Raw genomic sequence first — 22,415 nt, 5'->3', positions numbered from 1 at the left:
TTAAAGAGCAGGCTTCACTGGATCACCACCACAAGGTCGCCGGCCTCGACCATGTCTCCGTTGGTGTGTAGGATTTTAAGCACTTTTCCGGCTTTTGGAGAGTTCACCAGCATTTCAGTCTTCATGGCCTCGACAACCACCAGGCCCTGTCCCTCCTTAACCTCGTCGCCGACCTTGACCAGCGGCTTCCAGAACCGTCCAGAGTACTCAGAGTACACCATCTCGGCGTCTTCCGGATAGCTCTCCTCCTTCTCGACGGCGGCGGAGCCGGACTTTTGCAGCTCTGCGTTAGAGACCTGGATCAGCCGCTTGAACTCCTCGAGCTTCTCGCCGCCCTGTTTTTTCTGGAACTCCTCGATCGACTCGGAGTTCTCCTGGATCCAAGACAAGTACTTGCCGTGGTCAAAGACAGACTCCACCATCTCGACCTTGTAGTGGCCGTGCTTCGAGTCTTCGGCCATCTGGTCGAGCTCTTCCTCCGTCACGGGGAAGAATTCCACCTGGTCGAACGGAGTCAATAGCCATGGATGGCCGTCGTTGTGAGCAACAGTGTGTGCTCCCAGGGACAGCTTGTCCCAAATAGGAATGGTTCTTCCCACGAGTTGGTAGCCACCAGGCGACTCCATGGTGTAGATGCACATGTACATGCCTCCAATGCCAACGGTGCCGTTTGGCGTGAACGTTCTGGACGGGTTGTACTTGGTGCCGAGGAACCGGTGACGGGGGTCCAGCGGCACCGCGCACGGAGCACCCAGAAACACGTCTCCCAGGCCGAGGACCAGGAACCGCGCCGTGTACAGCATGTCTTTGACGGCAGACCTCTCGATGCCGTTGATCTGCGCAATGAAGTCCACGTTGTTGGGCAGCCAAGGCGCACTCGACCTGATCGTCTCGGAGTACCTCTTGACGGCGTCCAGCGTTTTCTTGTCCTCGAACGCCATAGGCAGTCTCACGACACGTGACTTAACCGTCCACCTGTTGGTGAATGCCACCTCTCTTTCGTACGCAATGAGCGTCTCGACCAGGTCGCTCTGGTGGATCTTGGTTCCGTCGAACTCGACCAGCACAGACCGCACGCCCTGCGACATCTCCACAATGCCAACCGTCTTGTGTGTGTTCACCATCTCGATCAGCTTGTGCACTCTGTACGACAAGTTCAAATTCATCACGTTCTCGCCGTACTCCACAAGCACATAGCGGTCGCCGGCCTGTCTGTACGTGACGACCGGCGCGGCGGACGAGCCTCCGGGCTGGTATCTGGCGAGAACAGGGTCCTGTGGAGCAGAGAGCCCGTACTCAATGGCAGGAACGGTGCCCTGCAACGTTTCAATGGCTCTGTCCTGGTCCACCCTTAATTTGAGAGCAGCGTCGAACGACACTGGGTAGAACGTGATCTGGTCGCCCGGCTTGACCTGGCCGATCTTCCACATCTCGGCCTGCGCGACAACGGCCTGACACACAAACCCTCCTAGCGAAGGACCGTCGCACGTCAAAATGACCGGCTCATCTCCCGTGAAGTTGATGGCTCCCAGCGAGTACACGTAGTCGTGTGCGTTCGACGGATGCAGGCCGCCCTCGCCACCGTCCTCTCTGGCCCATTTCGGCTTAGGACCAATCAGCCTCACTCCGAACCGGTTGGAGTTGTAGTGCACTTTCCACGGGTTCGCAAAAAAGTCCTGGATAGACTCCTGCAGGAAGAAGTCTGGCGACCCGTGCGGGCCGCACGTGACGGCAACGCGCCACTCCTTGGCAGCTATTGGCGGAGCCAGCGACTTCTTAACGGCCTGCGGAGCAGACACGGGAGCAGGCAGCGTGCAGGCAGCCAGGTTCGGCTGGCCCAGGAACAGCACGTCTCCGAGCTTGAGCACCCTGCCGTTGTAGCCTCCGAGATTGCCCAAGGCGAAGGTCGATCTGGAGCCAAGGTACTCAGTGACGTCGATTCCGCCCCTGATGGCCAGGTAGCTTCTACAGCCGGACGTGAGTTTGCCAATCACCAGCTTGTCGCCTCTCTTGACAGTGACGGGCTCGTACATAGCCACTGGCTCTCCGTTGACGGTCAAAGGAACGTCTCCTCCAGTGACACCGATCACAGCCTCGTGGTGGAACAGGATAGACGGTCCGCTGAGGGTGATTTCAATGGCAGGCGCCCTGTGGTGGTTGCCAACAATCCGGTTTGCGAGTCTGAACGAGTACGCGTCCATAGGGCCCGATGGTGGCACACCAATACGCCAGTAGCCAGCTCTGCCCGGGTAGTCCTGCACCGTGGTGTAGGCGCCCGGAGACGTGATTTCGAACGCGTTGGCCTTGTACTCGAACGAGTCCAGCACCTTTGTGGCGACCCGGGCCTGCTCGAACATCTCCGAGTTGGCGATCGAGCGCAGGTAGTCGATGTTGGTGATACACCCGTACACCACCGTCTCGTCAAGGGCCTGTCTGAGTTTTTTCAGTGCGTCTGCTCTGTCCTTGCCGTGGACGATGATTTTGGCCAGCGTTGGGTCGTACTCGGCAGACACCACGGTTCCCGTTTTGACCCATGTGTCGACTCTTGCCCAGGACGGGAATTTAACCTCCGTCAGCTGGCCCGGCGACGGCATGAAGTCCTTGACCGGGTTCTCGGCGTACAGTCTGGCTTCCATCGAGGCGCCGTCGCACTTGATTGGCTGACTGAAGTCAGGAGCCATGTCGGCAGCAATGTACAGCATCCACTCCACAAGGTCCAGCCCGGTGACCTGCTCGGTGATAGGGTGTTCGACCTGCAACCGCGCGTTCACCTCAAGGAAGTAGAACTCGTCTCTTTTCTCGTCGTAGATGAACTCCACCGTGCCGGCGCACTTGTAGTTCATTGAGGCTCCCAGCTGCTCGGCCGCCCTTCTCATCTTGGCTCTGGTGGCATCTGGAAGGTTGGGAGCAGGGGTTTCTTCAATAATCTTCTGGTTTCTTCTCTGCAACGAGCAGTCTCTCTCGCCCAGAGCAATGGCCTTGCCGTAACCGTCTCCAAACATCTGAATCTCCACGTGACGTGCGTTCTCGACAAATCGTTCCAGGAACACGCCCGCGTCTCCAAAGTACGCCTGGCCCTGGTGCTGCACCGTCTGGAAAACGCGCTCAATGTCCTCCGGCGAGTCCACCTTCTGGAGCCCGATACCACCACCGCCCGCAGTGGACTTCACCATGACCGGATACTCCAGCTTGGCGGCGATCTCCTTGGCCTCGGCAGCCGTGGCCACGAGCCCAGACCCAGGAACCAGCGGAACGCCTGCTTTCTGAGCAATCTCTCTGGCAGAGTGTTTCAAACCCAATTTTCTAATAGCATCTCCAGATGGACCAACAAATACAATGCGCTCGGCAGCCAGTCTGTCGGAAAAGTCCGCGTTCTCGGACAAAAAGCCGTAGCCTGGTAAAACGGCCTCTGCTCCGGAGTCCTTACACGCCTTGACGATTTTGTCGATGTTGATGTACGTCTCGGCAGCAGAAACACCGTGCAACGGAATGGCAACGTCGGCGATCAGACTGTGCTGGGCGTACTTGTCTGGGTCGGAGTAGACGGCGACAGACTTGATGCCGAGCTTCTTCAGTGTTCTGATGATTCTCACAGCGATCTCTCCTCTGTTGGCCACCAAAACTGTCTCAAACGGTTTTTTCCTCTTTGACACTTCTTTCTGCTTCAAATAATTTCTCCAGCCACCGAGCGCAGTGATATCCTCGGCCCCCTTCTGGGAGTATCCGATCTCCTCGCAAATAAACGACTTCACAACCTCGCCCGACTTGGTCTCGACGGAGCCAATTCCCAGAGGCTCAGGAACCATCGAGATAAACTCTCCGAACTTCTCTGTCGGAATAGCATATATCTCAATTTCGATCTCAGAACCCTGTTCGTCGTAGCTTACTCTGCGCAGCCCCGGCTTGGCAATCGGACCCGTCAACGGCAGCGCGTACAGCTTGTAGTTTTTGGACGTTGTGGTTTTTTCAACAAATGCAGCTTGCACCTTCTCCAGCTGCCAGTGGAGAGGCAGTCCCTTGAGATGGGCCCCCACAACGGCCAGCTTGACGGTGCTGGTTGGGTTTGGAGCTGGCAGTGAGTGGTCGAGCTCGTCGGCAATTCCGGCGTCCACGTTCTTCAAGGCTCCCAAAAATCTGCCGTTAGGATACAGCGTCTTGAACAGCTTGCTTGCGAGATCCAACAGGGCGTAATCCTCAAACGCCTGGCCCAGTAGCGTCACACCGTTCGGCAGACCGTCGGCTCTAAACCCGACAGGAACGGCCAGCGCAGACAGGTCGGCCAAATTCACAAAGTTGGTCCATGTTCCCTGTCTGGAGTTGACCAGGATAGGTTCCTCCTGGACTTCCTTGATAGTTGGGTTTAGCGGACATGTGGGCACAAGCATGACGTCTGTTCCCTTGAAACTCTCGTGGACACGTTTCAGAATGCCCTGTCTTTTGTACTCGTAGCTGAACGCGGCAGCTGCGTCAGGGGCTTTTCCGCCCCTGATGATCTTGGCAACGGTCGGGTCTAAATCTTTTTCCGGCGGATTCGACTCAAAAAATTCTTTGGTGGCAGCCCATCTCTCTGCCACCCATGGACCTTCGTATAGACACTTGGCGAGGTCCAGTAGCGGCGTGAAGTCGCAAGGAACAATTTCCGCGCCCATCTGCTTGAATGTCTCGACAGCCTTGTTGTAAATTTTTGGGTTCTCAGAGTCGCCGTACCAGAGGCCTGTGAAGTCGATAGGCACAGCAACTCTCGGCTTCGCAGGATAATGTCTTCTTGGGTTGGCCGGAAGAGCCCTGGAGTACTCGCATTGCGCGAAGTCGGCCTTGGCCATGATGTCAAAGCACAGCTGTGCATCCGCAAGGTTTGTAGCAAAAACAGACGGACAGTCCAGAGATCTACAGGCAGGCACAACACCGGCCGTGGAAAAAACGCCCTTCGTGGGCTTGAGGCCGATCAGGTTGTTCAGAGCAGCAGGCACTCTTCCAGAGCCGGCCGTGTCGGTGCCAAGCGAAATAGGCACGACTCCTCTGGCAACAACCACCGCAGAACCAGCAGAAGAGCCACCGGAAACGTATTTGTCGTTGAAAGCGTTTTTCGTGATTCCGTACGGAGACCGTGTGCCGACCAGGCCTGTTGCAAATTGATCGAGGTTGGTTTTGCCCACAACGATGGCACCCTGGTCTTTGAGAAGAGACACTATGGTTGCATCCTGCTCAGGCTCGTAGCTGAAAGAAGGACAGGCAGCAGTGGTAGCAAAACCCTTCACGTCAATGTTGTCTTTGACCGCAATAGGCACACCGTAAAGCCGGAGCTGTTTTTTGTTTGACTTGGATTGGAGAATCCTCCATTGGTGCTTGAGGTTTTCTTCAGAAGCAACAGAGATCCAGGCAGGCTCCTCAGGATACGTCTTGAGCGACTTGACCAGATCGAGCAGAACCTGGAACGAGTCCTCAGGCGTGGTGTCCTGATGGAACTTGACCCACTTGGAAGCAGTCCAACCTGTTGTGTCAACCATTGGAAATAAACAAATTGAGACTGAAATATTTCCAGTTTCTCTTATCGATGCGTCTCGCAGAACTTGCCGCAGCTTATATTTTTTCGTCGTAATCGGCGCCCCGATGCCCTAGCGGAAACCCCCGTAACAATTCAATTTTAAGACGCCGAGCGCGGCCCGTAATTTTCGCCGTCGAGGCACTATTGGCTGGATAAGAAGATTAATGTTCCTGCAACAATAGAGATAACAAAAAAGCTGCGCTTATCGACGCACAGTAAACAATACGTCCAAACTACATCATTCAGTTGGCATCGATTGGTACTTATAAATACTTATAAATGGATAGTCAGCACGTCGTAGCTGCTGAACTGCTGGTTACAGTTGGGACACTTTCTCATACGAGAACTCAGTCTATCGTTGATACAGTCGGCACAGAAACAGTGACCACACACTTTAAGCGTGAGATTTTTGAAGTTTTTGTTGCACAGTTGGCATTTCGTCATGGCCAGCAGAGCCTGGTTGATCTCTTCGTCCTCGGCAGTGGCTGACGGGTTGTTTGCGCGATACTTCATCAGCAGTGACTCCAGCGACTTGACCTTCGACGAGAGACCCTTGGTCTCGGCTTCCAGACCAGAAATGCGCCTCTGTTGTTCTGCCGATGTCTCGTTCTTCTGATTCAGTTTCGCCTGTAGTTCCTGATTCATCTGCGTAGCGGATTTGAGTTTCAACTCTAGCTCTTTGTTCTTATTCACTTGGAAGTTGAGATCGTTCTTGAACACAATTTCTAGATTCTTGAGTTTCTCATACAACTGCTGCTCAATCTCGAACTTCTTCATAAGGTTTTTTTCGTTACCTTTAAGAACCTCTATAAGCTCATTCTGCTTGGTGAGATTTGAATTGAGAATCCTATTTTGCGATGTCAGCGAATCCTTCGACCGCATCGCTTGGAAATACTTCTGGTCTGCCTTGTTCTTCTCCACTGTGAGTTTGTTGATGTAGGAGTCGGAGTCGGCGTACTTCTGGAGCTTCGATTGCGCAATCTGCCGCGTCTGCTTAAACGCTTCCTCCATCTGTTTGAGCTCCATCGTGAGAATGGCGTTGTGTTTTTGCAAGGTGGCTATGTCCTCGCTGGACGTTGCCTCGGCCTCGTAGTCCCTATTCACGCTCTTCTCGAGCTCCTCCAAACGTTTTTCCAAAACCTCGTTCAGCTTGCGGTACTCCTCGGTCAGCTCGCTCTTGCCTTTTTCGGCCTTCAGCACGGATATTTGAGCCTGCAGCTCGTCTCTGTCGGCACGAATCCTAGAAAGATCGGTTTCCAGCTTCTGTATGTAACCGTTGTTGCTCTTCATCTCTGTGCGCAGCTTCTCCTCAAGAGCAGACTGATTCTGTGTTATACTCGACTCCAAAGCCATATACTGGGACTCGGTTTTCGAACTTTCGTATTTCACTTTGCTCAATTCTGTGTTGAGCTCGATGTTCTTGGCGGAAAGACTCTGGAATAGCGACGACTTCTGCAAATCATCTTCCGATGGATCCAGAAGCTTGACCGAGAGCTCAGAGAGTCTGGCCTCTAGGTCTTGTATCAGTCTCATCTTCTCTTCAAGCTGTTGCGAGATTACATTGTTCTTCGTTTTTAGCTCTTCCACCTCCACTTTCAAATTTTCAAACTCAACAATATTTGCGTCGCTCTCTTGTTTTTGCTCTCCATTTTCTGTCTTGATCTCGGGCGTCTGTTCTTTCACTATTGGCTCCTCGGCCTTTTTCACATCGCTTATACGCTCCAAAGTCTTGGACTCTGCTCGATCCTTGTGACCAATGTAAACGTCCAATTCCTGATTCAATTCCTCGATCTTGTCTCGCAGCAGCTTATTCTCGTCCTCCAGCTGGCTTTTGAACACGCTCAAGCCAGCCAGAGATTCCTGCAACGTCGCCAGCTTGTCATCGTGTTCCGAAACGGGGAGAGACAACAAGGGCTGAATCAAGTTTATAAGTGCTAATCTGGTCTCCTTAAGCTTCTCAGTGTCGGCTTCAAAACTCTCATCGACAGGAACTAAAACGTGCTCGTTAATGTCCGTTTTGATCTCAAATTTATCGTGGGTTTTGAAATGTTCAACTATCTCAGCCCACCAAGTGTTCAAGATGCTGTAGCATCGGTAGATTCGAGCATAGTTGTCTTCCAGGTCTTTGAGGCCCTTGCCGAGTCGCCTGTTTCGACTTCGGTAGAGATTCATCATCCTGTAGAGGGCCTCCTTCTGGTAGTAAACAACGTCCTCCTGGGTCAAAGGGCCAAACTCGCTGAGCTCGTCTAGAGGCTCGGACGACCTCTTGATTTTCTTGAGAATCTTGGAGGTGTCTGTTCCCGGTGACACTGACCGCTTAACATCCGACATGACAAACTAATATACAATATTTGCGAAATATAAGCGTAACCGAACCTAAGTATCTCCTTCACCAGCCAAAACTATCAAAATATGTACAGATGCGTATGTTTGGCACGTTGGTAACCGATTAGCTGAATGTGGCGGAAACAAGAGGAATTCTATAGTTTGAAGAGGTGTTTTTTTCAACAAAGTTTACAACTTGGGGGACGGCCGGGTAAATAATGTCAACGCCCTTTTACCTTATGAACAACGGTCTGGCAACTGGTTCTGGAAAACAGTTGGAGATGGCCAGTTTCTGGCGTGCCATGGCTACTGTGTTGCATATTCCAATTTCGGGAGGACTATTGCATATCTCCAGGGGCAAAATTAAGGAAATGGCAGAGCATCTCTCCTTGGGAACGTTGACTGATTTTGCCTTAGGCGTGAATACCGGGATCGCTGGCCCTCTTGTCTGTATCTGGAAAGCAACTTACAAGCTCAAGAGTATCACATATACGTAGAAAATTAGACTTCCGAGTCCAATACTCAAATTCGCAAAAGCTCCGAATTCTGCAGAAATGAAGAGGAGAAATTTACTTTGGAAAAAAAACTTAGGCAAATATCCGACCGCATTGATTATAAACACATTACAAGATGTTGAGATTTGCTTACAGTATGAGAAACGCCGCCAAGGTTGCTAGAGCGGTGAGACCTGTTCCTGCTGCCAGGATGCAACCGGTGAGATTTATGAACGGCGTCAAGTTTTACTCCTCGACTTCCTCCTTGACCAAAGAGGACGTGCTTGCCAGATCGATTTCCGTGCTCAACTCGTTCGAACTGAAGGTTCCTTCCAATTCGATTGGTATGGAGACCGAGTTCATCAAGGATTTGGGCATGGACTCGCTAGACTACAATGACGTGCTTGTCGCCCTTGAGGAGGAGTTTGACGTGGTGTTTGACGACAACGTTGCCAACGAAATCAAGTCTGTGGGAGAGTGTGTTGACTACGTCTTGAAGAGCTACACGCCTGCTCAAGAGTCCCTGGATCCCGAGATCCGTTGAGCCAATAGGGTTATTGTCTCGTCCCACACGAGGCGAGGAAGTGCCTTTGTCTCTATAGGGTGTCTGGAGATTTCGTTATGTAGATAATCGTTGAATTGTGACCATACTGAGTAGAGGTTGTGCGGAAGGGGCCTGTTGCGGTGTAGAGATGTGAATTCGATGTCACGGCCCTCGAATTAATTGTTTAACAAATATAAATAAATAATTTTGAGTATAGCGCAATGAGTGACGAGAAGGCCGACAAAAGTATTCAATCGGAAGCTGAGATGGCAGAAATCATGTCTTCAGATGACCAGGAAGCTCCAGAGCAGCGCGGGATGCCACCTACGCAGGTGGAAGAGCTACAGGAGAAGTTTGGAATGCAAACCATCGATGATCCAAATCCAGAGGTTCTGCCCTCAGACAGAGAGCTCACAGAGGGCCTTCCTGATGATGTGCAGTACATTGATCTGATCCAGTATAAAATCCGTGATCTTGATGCATTGGGACTTGAGAGATTTCATAGTTTGGAAAGTCTGGTTCTGAGAGACAACTTGCTGGAAAGTGCAAACGGGCTCAAGAAGTTGCCGAACAAGGAAAAGCTAGAGGAGCTGGACCTTTACGACAACAGGATCAAGCACATCTCGAAACATATCAACGAATTCACCAACCTCACTACTCTGGACCTCTCCTTCAATAATATCAAAAATATCAAGCATCTTGAAGCTCTCACGAAACTGGAGAACCTGTACTTTGTTCAAAACCGCATCAAGGAGATTCGGAATTTGGAAACGCTAAAAAACCTCAAAAACCTCGAATTGGGTGGAAACCGGATCGAGGTGATCTCAGAAACGCTGCTCCATCTGCCAAGTATTGAGCAGCTTTGGCTCGGTAAAAACATGATCTCGAAGTTTGAAAATCTACAAAATCTGAAGCGGCTCCGAGTCCTATCCATTCAATCGAACAAGATAACCAAGATCGAAAATCTGGATCACCTCGAGAGCCTGGAGGAGCTGTATCTATCGCACAACAAATTGACAAAGCTTGAAGGCCTGGATAACTTGCACAAGCTGATGGTTCTGGACGTGACGGCGAACCAGATTAGCAAGCTTGAGAATCTCAGCCACCTCACAGAACTGACAGATTTCTGGTGCTCGTACAACAAGATCGACTCGTTTGATAACGTGAGAGAGCAATTGGGACACCTTCCAAATTTGGACACCGTGTATTTTGAGGGCAATCCTATTCAGCTGAATGCGCCGGCATTGTACAGAACCAAGCTCAAGCTGAATCTCGGCAAATCGCTTCAGAAGATCGACGCAATGTACATTAACCAGGCCTGAATAGATATCCTTGATTATGTCATCAAGCATATATCTCCATTTCTCCTGTGTTACAGCCGCTTGAGCATGGGCCGGGTTTCTACGGGGTCGAAGAGCCGGTGTCTAATAGCCGGTCACGACTAGCTGGTGTCCAGATGCAAATAGCCTAAGTACCACCTTTTAGCGACTATAATAAAGACTAAAGGCTTTTTAAACGGTTCATAGATGAGAAGAGGGGAGCCAGACCATAAATGACCCATGAGGGGTATGACTCAAAAAAAAATTCATCGGGTAACTGTGTATCCGTTCGTGGAAAAACCCCGGGCCTTGGTATTTTTCAAAGGTGACTCCGGTGGGCCACGCAAACAAGCATCGCATTGCCGACACGGAGACCTGCCAATGCGCTATTTCAGACGGCCAGCATTTGCGTGGCATATCGCGCCAATTGGCCAGCACCAACTTTGTGGCTCCACCCCGTCTCCGGTGGTTTCTTGCATGGAGAATGGAAAAATTGAATCATCTTGAAAAAATATGCAGGGTGGGTGTTTGGAGAGTACTATAAATATGCACCGAGAGAACGTTTAACAGAATCTGAATTTGCACTAAAAAATAAAGCCATGTTGAGAGTTACAAGTTCGAGAGCCACTGGAGGACTGCAATTCTCGAAAGTTGCCTTCGTTGTCGCCAAGAGACAGGAGTCTGCCTGGGCCTCAGTCCAGGCTGCTCCAGCCGATAAAATTCTTGGCCTAACTGTGCTGTACAACAACGACTCCAACCCTTCCAAAATCAACCTGGGTGTTGGGGCCTATAGAGACAATGATGGAAAACCGTGGATTCTGCCTTCTGTGAAGGCTGCAGAACAAGTTTTGGCCAAGACCGAAACCAACAAGGAGTACGTTCCGATTGTCGGATCGCCAAAATTCAACGAGCTTATCAAAAAAATGCTCTACACGCACGACGAGGCCGGCAGAAAGCTTCTCGAGGACGGCCGTGTTCTCACTGCCCAAGGCATCTCCGGTACCGGTTCTCTTAGAGTTCTGGGAGAGTTTGTGAGAACGTTCTACCCAAGGTCGAACAAGGTGCTTGTTCCAAACCCAACCTGGGCCAACCACGTCGCCATTCTTGAAAAGGCTGGCCTGACCACCGGCAAGTACAGCTACTACGACTACAAAACCAACGCACTGGACGAAGCTGGATTGTTGAACGATCTGGCTTCTGCAGAGCCGGGCACCGTGGTTCTCCTGCACGCATGCTGCCACAACCCTACTGGTGTCGACCCGGAGTTGGAGCAGTGGGATAAGATCCTGGACGTTCTTTCTCAGAAGCAGCTTTTGCCAATTCTGGACATGGCCTACCAGGGATTCAGATCTGGCTCTCCAATTGACGACTTGGCTATTCTGTTCAAGTTCAACAAGGCCGTCGTTGACGGAAAGCTCTCTAACTTCCTTCTTTCGCAATCGTTTGCCAAGAACATGGGTCTCTACGGCGAGAGAGTCGGCTCGCTGTCTCTCATCACTGCTGGTCCCGAAGAAACCGCTAGAGTGAAATCACAGTTGGAGAAAGTCATCAGACCGCTCTATTCGTCTCCTCCATCTCACGGCTCGAAGCTGGTCGAGATCATCCTTTCTGACGACGCTATCTACCAACAATGGCTCAAGGACGTGAGGGTGATGTCTGACAGACTCGTTGAGATGAGAAAACTGCTGCATGACAAACTGAAAAACACTTACAAGAACCCATTGAACTGGGATCACTTGTTGAACCAAAAAGGTATGTTCTGCTACACTGGCTTGAAGGAGGACCAGGTGAAGAGACTGATTGAAAAGTCTGTTTATCTGACTTCGGACGGAAGAATCTCGATTGCCGGTATCTACCCTGCGAACGTCGACAACTTGGCCAAGGCCATTCACGAGGTCACCACCAACTAAATACGACTGTAATAAGTATTCTGATCGGACTTGCACTAGTGCAATATGTAAGTGTACACGACACATGTGCTGAAATTTTATTTACGAAAAGTGATAAGCGTATTTTGTTTACCGGCAAGAGGCCAGGAGCGAGAAATAGAACAGGGAAGCTCGGAAACGTACAGCATGGAGGCCCAGGAAGTGAAGTCTGTGATAAAGAGCCTCGACAAGGCGCAGGACACGAAAACAATTGTTGAGTTATTGGAGGTGCTGAAGAAAGAAGTGGTAGCCACAGAAAAGTTTCTCAGAGAGACCAAGGTGGGAGTGGCTGTGAACAAGCTGCGCACACATGCGGACGTGGAAGTGAGCTCGCTCGTGAAGAAAATAATCAAGCAATGGAAGGAGCAGGTTTCAAAGGAAAAGAAGTCTAGCAAGGCCCCCCCTAAAGAGTCGTCGCCAGAGACCCCTGCCGCCACCACGTCAGCATCGCCGCCAGTGGAGAACAGAGAGAGCAAAACCTTTGTGACGTCAAAACCACGTAATCCCGCAAACGATGGTGTCAATATTAATATTCACGACAACTCCACGAGAAACGGGTCGATCTCTGGTCTGTACACGGCGTTGGCCATGACCTCCGACAAACTGCCTTCGGAAATCGTACTAATAGCCCAGGAGATCGAAGCAGAGGCATTCAAGTTGACGGAGTCCAAAGTGTCGGACCAGTACCGCAACAAGATGAGGTCACTAATTATGAATCTAAGGAATAAGAACAATCCAGAACTACGAGCACGGTTGCTGAGCAGAGAGATCAAATCGTCAAAGTTCGTCACCATGACCAACCAGGAGCTTGCCCCAGAAGCTCTGAAGAAAGAGCTTGCCGATCTGCACCAAAAGAACCTGTTCGACGCCCAGGGCGCGGTGCAGAAGCGTGCCATCACAGACAGATTTGTGTGCGGAAAATGCAACAAGAGAGAGGTCAGCTACTACCAGATGCAAACGAGGTCTGCGGATGAGCCGCTGACCACCTTCTGTACATGTGAGAGCTGCGGAAATAGATGGAAATTCAGTTAAATAAATAAGTAGTATATGTCGTCATATGTGATGATTCACAGCAATCTTTTGATTGTGCCCAAATATTGGATTACCAGTTTGACATCCTCTAGCTGGAAGTCGATGTCATGTAGCGCGATAGAATCCAGAAATTGGTCAACAACCTCTTTATTCGGCTTGCGGAGTATCTCTCTCGTGAACAGCACGCTGAACATGAAACTTGTGATGGCCGAATATCTATCAAAGAAAAACGAATTGGCGCGCTTGTCTGCTACCGTGATGGCCTTGTCAACAACTTTAAATGCGTCGTATGCCTTGGTTCTAAGGTCCGGATAGGCGTGACATTGGAGCATCAGCTCCTCCAGTCTAAGGACACCCTGTCTGTCTGCAAGGGAGTAGTGGCGGATAAGAGATGTAGATGGTTGTTTGAGGAGTCCCCTTGAGCTTTCTCTGAGGGTACGGCCAGCTGCTAATTTGAACATGCTTACAATTTTTGCCTTCCCTACACTCTCTATATATATCTGAAGTCACCCCACAATCATCATCATCATGCCTCCATGCTACTCCGCACTTACCCCAGCGAGTCGTGAGGCTTATGTAATCACAAGGTCTCAAAAATATGCTTGTGTTGCCGCATCTCTTCAATTATGGCAGCCACTTGGGGCACTACCTGCTGGTGGAGTTGTTCCGCCTCCTGCGCGCCAAATTTAGACAGCACGTACCTGGACACCGTGTCTGCGTTTTTCTCTCCGCTGGGGTCTCTTCCTATGCCGATTTGGATGGCGTTGTAGCCTTTGCCGATGTGCTGCTGGATAGATTTCAGACCATTATGCCCGCGCGCGGAGGAATTTTGTTTTCGCACACGCACTTTCCCCAGGTCCAGATCTAGCTCGTCGTGGAGCACCACGAGCACTGGGTTCCATTGGGGCTGCGCCAAGATAGCCTTCCAGGGCTTGGCGAGGTTTTTCCCGCTTAGGTTCATGAACCCCGGGGTTTGGTACAGGAGCACGTCTGGCTTGTCTGTGTTGCATCTGAACTTGAACCCATTAACTTGCTTGATCTGGGAAAAACCATGAGACTCGCATAAATTTTTCAGGACGAGATGGCCGACCGAATGACGGGTCCCGTGGTATTGGGCCTCTGGGTTGCCTATGGATACCACCAGAATTAGCACAGGTTTGTCGTTGGGGGTTGCTATTCTTGTCAGGGAAGATGCTTTTCTTGCAAACTGCAGAAACGAGAGCATGGTAAGAGGATGAGTCAGCCAGAATAAAATTAATCTCTAATTTATTTTAATTCCAAGCAATCGTTGTTTTGGCTCAGATGAACCAATTCTCCAGTGCCAAGATCGTTGCCGATGCCACGGAAGAGGCAGACATCTATGGGGTGGCGTACGGCATGCTGATCAAGTTTATACTCGCGTTTGTCGTGGTTTCCATCTTGTACATGGTGGCCGACAGAAAGATGGTGAAGAAGGACCACAAGAAGCAGGAGTAGGGTATTTACGTTTCGTAAGGCAAATAAATACACAAATTAATTCTTGAGGCTGGTAAACTCATGTAATTCAGTTCAATTTGTTCATTTTCCGGGGAACGAAAATATTTGAGTATACACTTATATGAAATATTTACGTTTACAATGAGTGTAAGCGACGACAATTCACAAGACCCTCAGCATGGCCACAACGGTGTGTCCAGTATGCACCAATCGCCTGAGGGAGAGACGTCTACGCCCGTGATAAAGCAAGAAAGCTCTGAGGAACGTATGGAAAATCACGACTACTCCAAAATGATGACCAATGGACCGCAGAGAAAACGCAAAAAAGTCAACGTGGCCTGTGTCTACTGTAGGAGGTCGCACATGATTTGCGATCAAGGTCGTCCCTGTCAGCGATGTCTGAAACGTAACATTGGACACCTTTGTCACGACGAGCCCACTAACGGAGGCCGCAGGAGCAAAAGATCAACAAGCGCCACAGCTGACCGGTCTTCTTCGTCTCCCGGGTACTCGAACCTGGAGGAAACTCGGGCGAACAGCTCCAGTGCTGAAAAATTGAGTCCCCTTGGAATATACCGTCATCAGCCCATCAACCCCGGCATGATGAACTTCGACGCGACGACACCGCAGCAGGCCAATCCACGCAGCTATCCGTCAGCCAAGCCGCAGGGAATCGCCATAAATCAGCAGCCGTTTTTCTACTCCGAACACGCGGGCTCTGAGTTCAACTCTCTTACCGAGTTTCTCTCTATGATCGACGATACGGATATGATCAATTCCATCAATTTGGATAACGATCCACTGCTCAACAAACTCACAGGCCTGCCTGGAAACAACGATCCGTCCGCCACCCTAAACCAGATGCCGCCCTTTGAGCCTGCATTCGAAAATAGCCTTTTCGCTAAAACGTCAAGCTCTCCAACTGTGGAAAAACAGACCCCAGCAATATCTGCCCAGGTCGCTCTGCCCAACAGCTCCGTTCGCGCCCCACAGAACCTGTATGAGCCTTTTCTTTCTCAACCACAAGTCAACCCAAATGTGGCTCAAGCGTCCACGAGGTCCTCCGGACAACCATTTGTATCTGACTCTGCTAGAGACAAGTTTTTCCTTACCGCAGCCGACCCCACCACCGAGATTTCACCAGAAGAGCGACTAAAACAGGTTATCAATGCCAAGCTCGAGGCCGGACTCCTAAAGCCTTACAATTATGCCAAAGGTTACCAAAGACTGCAAAACTACATGGACAACCACATGGCTGCCTCATCGAGACAGCGAATTCTGAAACCGTTGTCCATGTTTAGACCGGGGTTTCGGGCCATTGCTAAGGCTTTGAAGGATATCGATCTGATCTTGGTGGAAGAGAACTTTGAGAGAATGCTTTTGGACTACGATCGTGTTTTCACGTCAATGGCTATCCCTGCTTGTCTTTGGAGAAGAACCGGCGAAATATATCGAGGAAACAAAGAATTCGCATCTTTGGTCGAGGTCTCCATTGACGATCTCAAAAATGGCAAGCTCACCATCTACGAGCTGATGACAGAAGAGAGCAGTGTCAACTTCTGGGAAAAATATGGAGCAATCGCATTTGACAACACCCAGAAGGCCGTCATGACCAGCTGCAACCTGCGGAGCAAGGACGGTCGGAAGAAAAGGAACTGCTGCTTTAGTTTTACTATTCGCCGAGACAAGTACAATATTCCCAGCTGCATTGTCGGAAACTTCATTCCCATACAATAATATGACATTACTCGTTCAATAGTTCTTCAACCGTCTTAGTCGAGTATTTCGCCTGCAGATTCTTCAGTTTTTGAGCATCCTGGAAATATTTCTGAATTATCTTCGAGGTGGTATCCCCGAAACTGAGAAACTCGAATTTATCATCCAAGGAAGTTAAGGTCTCAAGACACTTGAGGAATTGAACCGGTCTTGAGGTCACTTGGACAATATTTTTGACTTGCGTGTTCACCTCTGCTACCATTTCACCGTTCAGGTTCGACACCATCGGAACGCCCAAAGAACGCTTCACAGGAACTGTTTTTTCAAACAAGTGTCCCAGCTCCTTCTCTATAGGTCGCAGAACAGGGTTGTGGAATGGAATTTTGACTCCGAGGTCGACGCTATGGACTCGTGTTTTCCAGACTCCAGCTTTGGCAATCCTTGCTTTGAGCTGGTCGATCTTCTGACCCAACCCCAATTTCTCCCCACTAACCACTAACTGCTGGTAGTTGTTATAATTGCTGACTTGTACGTCCAGCTCTCCTAGAATTTGTGTAATGTATTTATAATGAGTCGGTTGAAATAACAATGCCTGCATTGAAAATGACTTCCCTGTTTCCTCCACTAGCCTTTCCATTAACACACCCCTTTGGTATGCCAATTCGAGTCCGGCTGCAAAAGAAATTGAGTCTTGCGCAACCAAGGCAGATATTTCACCCACAGAGTGGCCCAGCAAGAAATCGGTATCATTGAGAATGTTATCATTTTTCACGGCCCTGAGAAGATGGTAGGTAACGTAGGATGTTAGTATCAGTAGTGGCTGTTGGATTGACGTCAATTGGATGTCTTTCTTGGCCAATGCAATAGCAGGATCAGTAATAAATTCCGACAACCGCAATGAAGGCAGTGTTTCGTCCGCTTGTGCTAATAGCGACTGCACCACAGGCACTTTTTGGTGCTTTGTCAAAGAGGACAGCGAATTGACATCAAATCGACCCTGTCCTGGGAACACGAGCACTTTGGTGGACCTGAACCGAGTGAATATCTTGCTCATAATAAAGAATAAATTTAATCTATTATGGTGTGGGGGTGCCATCTATTTAAAAGCCTTTGCCATACTCATCAGCCGTTTTGTACACCTTGACCGAGTCGTCAACAGTGATAAGACCCTGATTTTCCTTGATGCGGAACTGGACCATCTTGAGCAGATGGTAGATCATAGAAAGGTGGGGCGCGTCAATGCCGTTTTTCTCAGCAATCTTGAGTGGATTTCCAACAATTGTTTCCACTTCTATCATTCTATTCAGTCTAACGTCAACTAGCATCGATGGGGTGTAGAAGAGGCCATCGGAAATGTTCAGCATCGTATCCTCAAGCTCGAGAGGAAGCGTATACCCGTCTGACTTTGCGATTGCATATATTTCTCTCATGACAGGTCTCCATATAGTTTCTTTGCAACCTGTCATTGCTGCCCTGCTACAATCCAGATTAGTCAGGGCAGTCGACGTATTGACTGACGCATTATACAGCAACTTCTGCCATCTAGTCTGTCTGACATTAGAGTCTTTCTTGACCACGTTCTTGCCGTCCTTCATACGGTAGATCGAAATAAATTTGTCCAAGATCTGCTCAGCTCTGGCACGGTCTTTCAAAGTCGGGTTTTCAAAGATTCCTAGCTGAACGTTATCTGGCGTCATCTGGCTCACCACACAGTCGATATTCGTGCATCCTATGAGCGAGACACAGCTCAGGATCACATGACCCGGGTATTTTTCTATTAGTGGCTTCTCAATATCGATACCGTTCTGGCATAAAATAACAGCCGTATTTGGATTCGTCTTCATTGCAGACTCAATGATATCTTCGCAGGGCGTTGGCGAGTCTGGTAAGTTCTTGACAGACACAAATATGTAGTCGTATTCTTCGCCGTTGGCAACGGCTTCGTGAATTGAACTCACCACCCTCGTTGGCTTCCAATGGTCAATCTTACCAAATTGCACAGAATCGATTTTGTATCCCTCCGTTGAGGCTTTCTTGTAGCCTGATTTCACCACCACCGTAACCTCTGCAAAGCCATTGTATTCCAATGTATAAGCGGCCACAATCCCAAGGGCTCCGCTGCCAACCAAAAGAACTTTAGTTTTGGACATTACGATTAGATTTTTCGTGACAAGCTTACGTATGTGGGACACAGCCTTATAATATTTATATGGAATCGTGGTTGCGTATTGCCCAATTCAAACAGTCTTCCAGCTCTCTGACATCGTTAAGAGTCACGTCCAGGACTGTGGAGCCGGCCTGGTTTTGCAATGTGAGGTTCATTACCGAATAAGCAGATGCAAATAGCGAAGTCAGCTTGACTTTCACAACCAGCGGGTCTGCAACGAGCTCCAAAACCGAAGCTGGGGGCGTGCTGATGCGTGCAAAAGGGTCCTTCGAGCGTGAAGATGATTCGTTGCAATGCCTGTTTATTTTCAGATGCTCTGCTAGATGCTCTTTAGTTCTCGTTCTGTCGTTCTCAAAGTGGCTCAAAATGATAGATTCGAGAACGTCGCGCACAGATTGCAATGTGCGCTCGTGGCGATTGTAAACGATGATTGGGCGAATTAGCGACAAGGAAGATGTCTGTGGTGCGCTCTGGGCTTCTGTGTCCAACGCTAAAGGAGGTATTTTTCGCCGGTCCAAATTGTGTTTGTGCTCTGCATAGAGCATCAAGCGTAAGTATATCTGGATGAGATCTGCTCTTTCATTTGATGGAAGGTCTGCAGGAGCACGTACTTCTTCAGGCACAACCTGTGTGATCTCTATGAGCTCGTCGTGTAAATCTATCACAATCTTATCTTCCTCTGCAGACACCTGGAGAGATATCAGAGTTGCAGCTTCTCGGAGCAATTGATAAAAGAGCTCTTCTTCAAACAAAAAAAATCTTGCCTTTGCGATCTCGTTTATCACGCCTTCCTTCTCTTTGAACGTGTGTAGTCTCTGTTCAACGTTGGACTCGCCGATTAATTTAATGTTCTCTCCGGTTTTTTCATACATCCGGACGTTGACTATCTTGTCTTGTTTTTCTTCTTTAACTGGAGCAGAATTCTCGAAAAACAAATTACCCGTGGTTGCGTCTTTTTTCAGAATCCCTATTCCCTTATCGTAGTATGTCGATCCGGCATCTCCATACCCGTACTTGACACATACCTCTTTGGTATTTTTTATATTCATGCTTGTGATCACCTCGTTTGACTTCAGCACCTCCACCATTCCTGACCAGAAATTCTTCTCTTTTGCCACCTCTTCTTTGAGTCTCGAGCTGGAAGACTTTAGATTTGTTGCTGCGCGCTCCAAGCTCTCTAGTTTCCAACCTCGACCGACTTTTGAGGTGTCAAACTGCAATTTTTCAGTATCTTCAGGAGGGTCAACCTTGTCGCTTGACAGTGAGCCTATATTGATGTGTTGTTTCAGATGAGGAGACATGGATGACGAGCCTGCTGCTGGACGAACACAGGAAATCAAAAGAGAAACGAAGTCCAAAGACAAAGACGACTCGTTCAAAGCAGAATGGACAGAGTTGATAATTTCTTGTTTAACTTTCAAGAAGTCTTCGTACGATCTGAACTGTTCCTGAGTGAATGACGGTTCGTTCTCCATTTCGACGTCGTCTTGATCCGACGCCGTGTCTTTCGACAATTGCTCATTTTCGATTTCCTCCCTCAACTTGTCCTCGGAAATGTCCAAAAAGGACCCTCGCTGTGCAATGATCTTGGCCAATAACTGAGGCAGAGGCAGCTTCTCGTCCTCATTGGAATCATCAAGACCGGAACTCTGGTCCAGTAAGGGAGCAAAACTAAGAAATTCGTTATCCTTGTCGACAACCATAAAATTGTCGATTTTGTGTTTATTTTACTTTTAACACAAATCTGGGCTAATAAAATCTCGCTTGATTAAATTAGAAGCTTTTTATCCTTTCAGCGGTTTTTGCAAATGCCCCCAAAACGCAGAAATACAGCCAAAAAGTCGGGCAATTCTGAGGGAGGCAATGGAGTAAAAACTTCCGCTCACGAGATCGGTGCTTCGGTACATAGTATCCTTGACAATGAAAACAAGATCCAGGAAATCAACGTACCCGCGACAGTTTCTCCAAATGCCACCAGAACCTCTAGCATCTCTGAGAAGGACAAGTCAAAGGCGAGGACCTTCTTGATGACAAAACGGTTTATGTTTGTTTCTGGTATATTTTTTGGTGTTGTCGTTGCTCTTTATTTCGGCTCGAAATCCATGGTTGATAATGATATGCTCCCCGACTTCGACTCAATAATAAAATTCGAGACTCTCAGTGGCTACTTTGAAGATTGGAAGGACGTGCTTCCCACTTCCCTGCAAAGCTTGCTGGAAGAGACCAGCACCGAAGATTTCCATGACCCTAGTGAGTCGTTTGCAATTGGTAAATTGCTGAAAAAAGAAGGCTTCGAGGCAAAACACCCAGTTATCATGGTTCCAGGAGTCATCAGTACAGGAATAGAGAGTTGGGGACTAGAAGGCACCGAGGATTGTCGAAGCGAGCCACATTTCAGAAAGAGACTATGGGGATCATTTTATATGATCCGGACCATGTTTCTAGATAAAACTTGCTGGCTTAAACATATCATGCTGGACCCCGAGACAGGACTCGACCCACCAGGAATAAAGTTGCGAGCGGCGCAAGGGTTTGAAGCAGCGGACTTCTTTATGGCCGGCTACTGGATATGGAACAAGATCCTTCAGAATTTGGCCGTAATAGGATATGGCCCCAATAATATGTTCAGCGCTGCTTATGACTGGAGACTGAGTTATTTGGATTTGGAAAGAAGAGATGGCTACTTTTCAAAGCTCAAATCACAGATCGAGTTGAGCAAAAAGCTTAATGGCGAAAAGACTGTGCTCTACGGTCACTCAATGGGTGCGCAGGTTATATTTTATTTTTTGAAGTGGGTTGAAGCCGAAGGAGAGCATTTTGGAAATGGAGGTCCCCAATGGGTGAACGACCACATCGAGGCATTTGTCAACATTTCAGGGTGTTTATTGGGTACTCCCAAGGCGATTGTGGCGTTGCTATCTGGAGAAATGAAAGACACTGTCCAGCTGAACGCTCTTGCTGTTCAGGGCCTGGAAAGATTCTTCTCTCGGAGAGAAAGATTGGACATGCTCAAGTCTTTCGGAGGCATTGCCAGTATGATACCAAAGGGAGGAGACCTGATTTGGGGAAATCTTGAGTCTGCTCCAGACGATGCTTTCGCTGGCGACGGTCAAAGAGCTAATGAAACAATGGGGAAATTCATCCGATTCGTTGAGGAGGTTGGAGAGTTCTCGAGACGAAACCTCACTGTTTCGCAATCGATCGAATTTCTACTTGAGCAGGGACCTGATTGGTTTACTCGCAGAACATTAGAGCATTATTCCAACGGTGTTGCCAAGTCGAAGAAAGAGCTTTTGGAAAATGAGAAGCAATTCAACAAGTGGATTAATCCATTGGAAGTGCCGCTACCTAATGCGCCAGATATGAAGATCTACTGCTTCTACGGCGTCGGTAATCCTACAGAGCGTGCATACAACTACCGTGAGGAGCTGAACAAGGGTGTATCAAAGCTGAATGTGTCGATTGACACCGATAACAAGCAGAGCGTGCTCCTTTCCGACGGCGATGGCACGGTCTCGCTGATGACACACACAATGTGCCACAAATGGTCGCAAGCAGGAGATAACATGTACAATCCGGGAAACTCGAGGGTCACAATTGTGGAGATGAAGCACGAGCCCGATAGATTCGATATTCGAGGCGGTGCAAAAACGGCCGAGCATGTTGACATTCTTGGAAGTGCAGAACTGAACGAGATGGTTTTACGCGTCGCGAGCGGTAGGGGAGATACCATCAACAGCACGTATGTTACGAAGTTGCATGAGGTGATCAGTGAGCTTGACTTCTAGCTACAACCATATACATATCAAGGCTCCAGCGAATAAATAAAAAACCCGTCGCGCGACTCGCTCGTTTATTTTTCGTGTACT

At 49.1% G+C, this 22,415-nt stretch overlaps 14 protein-coding genes across 14 annotated transcripts; 7 read left to right on the top strand and 7 right to left on the bottom strand.

Annotated features, from left to right (window-relative positions):
* Positions 1-14: 14 nt before the first annotated feature.
* Positions 15-5,507, bottom strand: KL928_004294 (uncharacterized protein; the record flags this gene model as incomplete). Its single annotated transcript, XM_043204976.1, has 1 exon — positions 15-5,507. One exon carries the CDS (start codon positions 5,505-5,507, stop codon positions 15-17), a length of 5,493 nt encoding a protein of 1,830 aa, XP_043058361.1.
* Positions 5,508-5,818: 311 nt separating this feature from the next.
* Positions 5,819-7,876, bottom strand: KL928_004293 (uncharacterized protein; the record flags this gene model as incomplete). Its single annotated transcript, XM_043204975.1, has 1 exon — positions 5,819-7,876. The coding sequence occupies one exon, from the start codon at positions 7,874-7,876 to the stop codon at positions 5,819-5,821; it is 2,058 nt and encodes a 685-aa protein (XP_043058360.1).
* Positions 7,877-8,088: 212 nt separating this feature from the next.
* On the top strand, positions 8,089-8,367 carry KL928_004292 (uncharacterized protein; the record flags this gene model as incomplete). The annotated part of the gene is made up of 1 exon (XM_043204974.1): positions 8,089-8,367. One exon carries the CDS (start codon positions 8,089-8,091, stop codon positions 8,365-8,367), a length of 279 nt encoding a protein of 92 aa, XP_043058359.1.
* A 133-nt stretch (positions 8,368-8,500) lies between these two features.
* Positions 8,501-8,908, top strand: KL928_004291 (uncharacterized protein; the record flags this gene model as incomplete). The annotated part of the gene is made up of 1 exon (XM_043204973.1): positions 8,501-8,908. One exon carries the CDS (start codon positions 8,501-8,503, stop codon positions 8,906-8,908), a length of 408 nt encoding a protein of 135 aa, XP_043058358.1.
* A 221-nt stretch (positions 8,909-9,129) lies between these two features.
* KL928_004290 (uncharacterized protein) lies at positions 9,130-10,230 on the top strand (the record flags this gene model as incomplete). The annotated part of the gene is made up of 1 exon (XM_043204972.1): positions 9,130-10,230. The coding sequence occupies one exon, from the start codon at positions 9,130-9,132 to the stop codon at positions 10,228-10,230; it is 1,101 nt and encodes a 366-aa protein (XP_043058357.1).
* A 596-nt stretch (positions 10,231-10,826) lies between these two features.
* KL928_004289 (uncharacterized protein) lies at positions 10,827-12,137 on the top strand (the record flags this gene model as incomplete). Its single annotated transcript, XM_043204970.1, has 1 exon — positions 10,827-12,137. One exon carries the CDS (start codon positions 10,827-10,829, stop codon positions 12,135-12,137), a length of 1,311 nt encoding a protein of 436 aa, XP_043058356.1.
* A 165-nt stretch (positions 12,138-12,302) lies between these two features.
* KL928_004288 (uncharacterized protein) lies at positions 12,303-13,187 on the top strand (the record flags this gene model as incomplete). Its single annotated transcript, XM_043204969.1, has 1 exon — positions 12,303-13,187. The coding sequence occupies one exon, from the start codon at positions 12,303-12,305 to the stop codon at positions 13,185-13,187; it is 885 nt and encodes a 294-aa protein (XP_043058355.1).
* A 35-nt stretch (positions 13,188-13,222) lies between these two features.
* Positions 13,223-13,648, bottom strand: KL928_004287 (uncharacterized protein; the record flags this gene model as incomplete). Its single annotated transcript, XM_043204968.1, has 1 exon — positions 13,223-13,648. The coding sequence occupies one exon, from the start codon at positions 13,646-13,648 to the stop codon at positions 13,223-13,225; it is 426 nt and encodes a 141-aa protein (XP_043058354.1).
* A 119-nt stretch (positions 13,649-13,767) lies between these two features.
* Positions 13,768-14,412, bottom strand: KL928_004286 (uncharacterized protein; the record flags this gene model as incomplete). The annotated part of the gene is made up of 1 exon (XM_043204967.1): positions 13,768-14,412. One exon carries the CDS (start codon positions 14,410-14,412, stop codon positions 13,768-13,770), a length of 645 nt encoding a protein of 214 aa, XP_043058353.1.
* Positions 14,413-14,804: 392 nt separating this feature from the next.
* KL928_004285 (uncharacterized protein) lies at positions 14,805-16,400 on the top strand (the record flags this gene model as incomplete). The annotated part of the gene is made up of 1 exon (XM_043204966.1): positions 14,805-16,400. The coding sequence occupies one exon, from the start codon at positions 14,805-14,807 to the stop codon at positions 16,398-16,400; it is 1,596 nt and encodes a 531-aa protein (XP_043058352.1).
* Positions 16,401-16,407: 7 nt separating this feature from the next.
* Positions 16,408-17,433, bottom strand: KL928_004284 (uncharacterized protein; the record flags this gene model as incomplete). Its single annotated transcript, XM_043204965.1, has 1 exon — positions 16,408-17,433. The coding sequence occupies one exon, from the start codon at positions 17,431-17,433 to the stop codon at positions 16,408-16,410; it is 1,026 nt and encodes a 341-aa protein (XP_043058351.1).
* A 46-nt stretch (positions 17,434-17,479) lies between these two features.
* On the bottom strand, positions 17,480-18,529 carry KL928_004283 (uncharacterized protein; the record flags this gene model as incomplete). The annotated part of the gene is made up of 1 exon (XM_043204964.1): positions 17,480-18,529. One exon carries the CDS (start codon positions 18,527-18,529, stop codon positions 17,480-17,482), a length of 1,050 nt encoding a protein of 349 aa, XP_043058350.1.
* Positions 18,530-18,584: 55 nt separating this feature from the next.
* KL928_004282 (uncharacterized protein) lies at positions 18,585-20,249 on the bottom strand (the record flags this gene model as incomplete). The annotated part of the gene is made up of 1 exon (XM_043204963.1): positions 18,585-20,249. The coding sequence occupies one exon, from the start codon at positions 20,247-20,249 to the stop codon at positions 18,585-18,587; it is 1,665 nt and encodes a 554-aa protein (XP_043058349.1).
* Positions 20,250-20,354: 105 nt separating this feature from the next.
* KL928_004281 (uncharacterized protein) lies at positions 20,355-22,334 on the top strand (the record flags this gene model as incomplete). Its single annotated transcript, XM_043204962.1, has 1 exon — positions 20,355-22,334. One exon carries the CDS (start codon positions 20,355-20,357, stop codon positions 22,332-22,334), a length of 1,980 nt encoding a protein of 659 aa, XP_043058348.1.
* Positions 22,335-22,415: the final 81 nt, after the last annotated feature.

Source organism: Ogataea angusta, assembly GCF_019207475.1.
Source record: "Ogataea angusta isolate 61-244 chromosome Unknown 61-244_NODE_9_length_489604_cov_89.567313, whole genome shotgun sequence".
Taxonomy (NCBI): Eukaryota; Fungi; Ascomycota; class Pichiomycetes; order Pichiales; family Pichiaceae; genus Ogataea; species Ogataea angusta.
The sequence above is the reverse complement of the archived record's forward strand: the minus strand, read 5'-3'. Positions and strand labels throughout refer to the sequence as shown.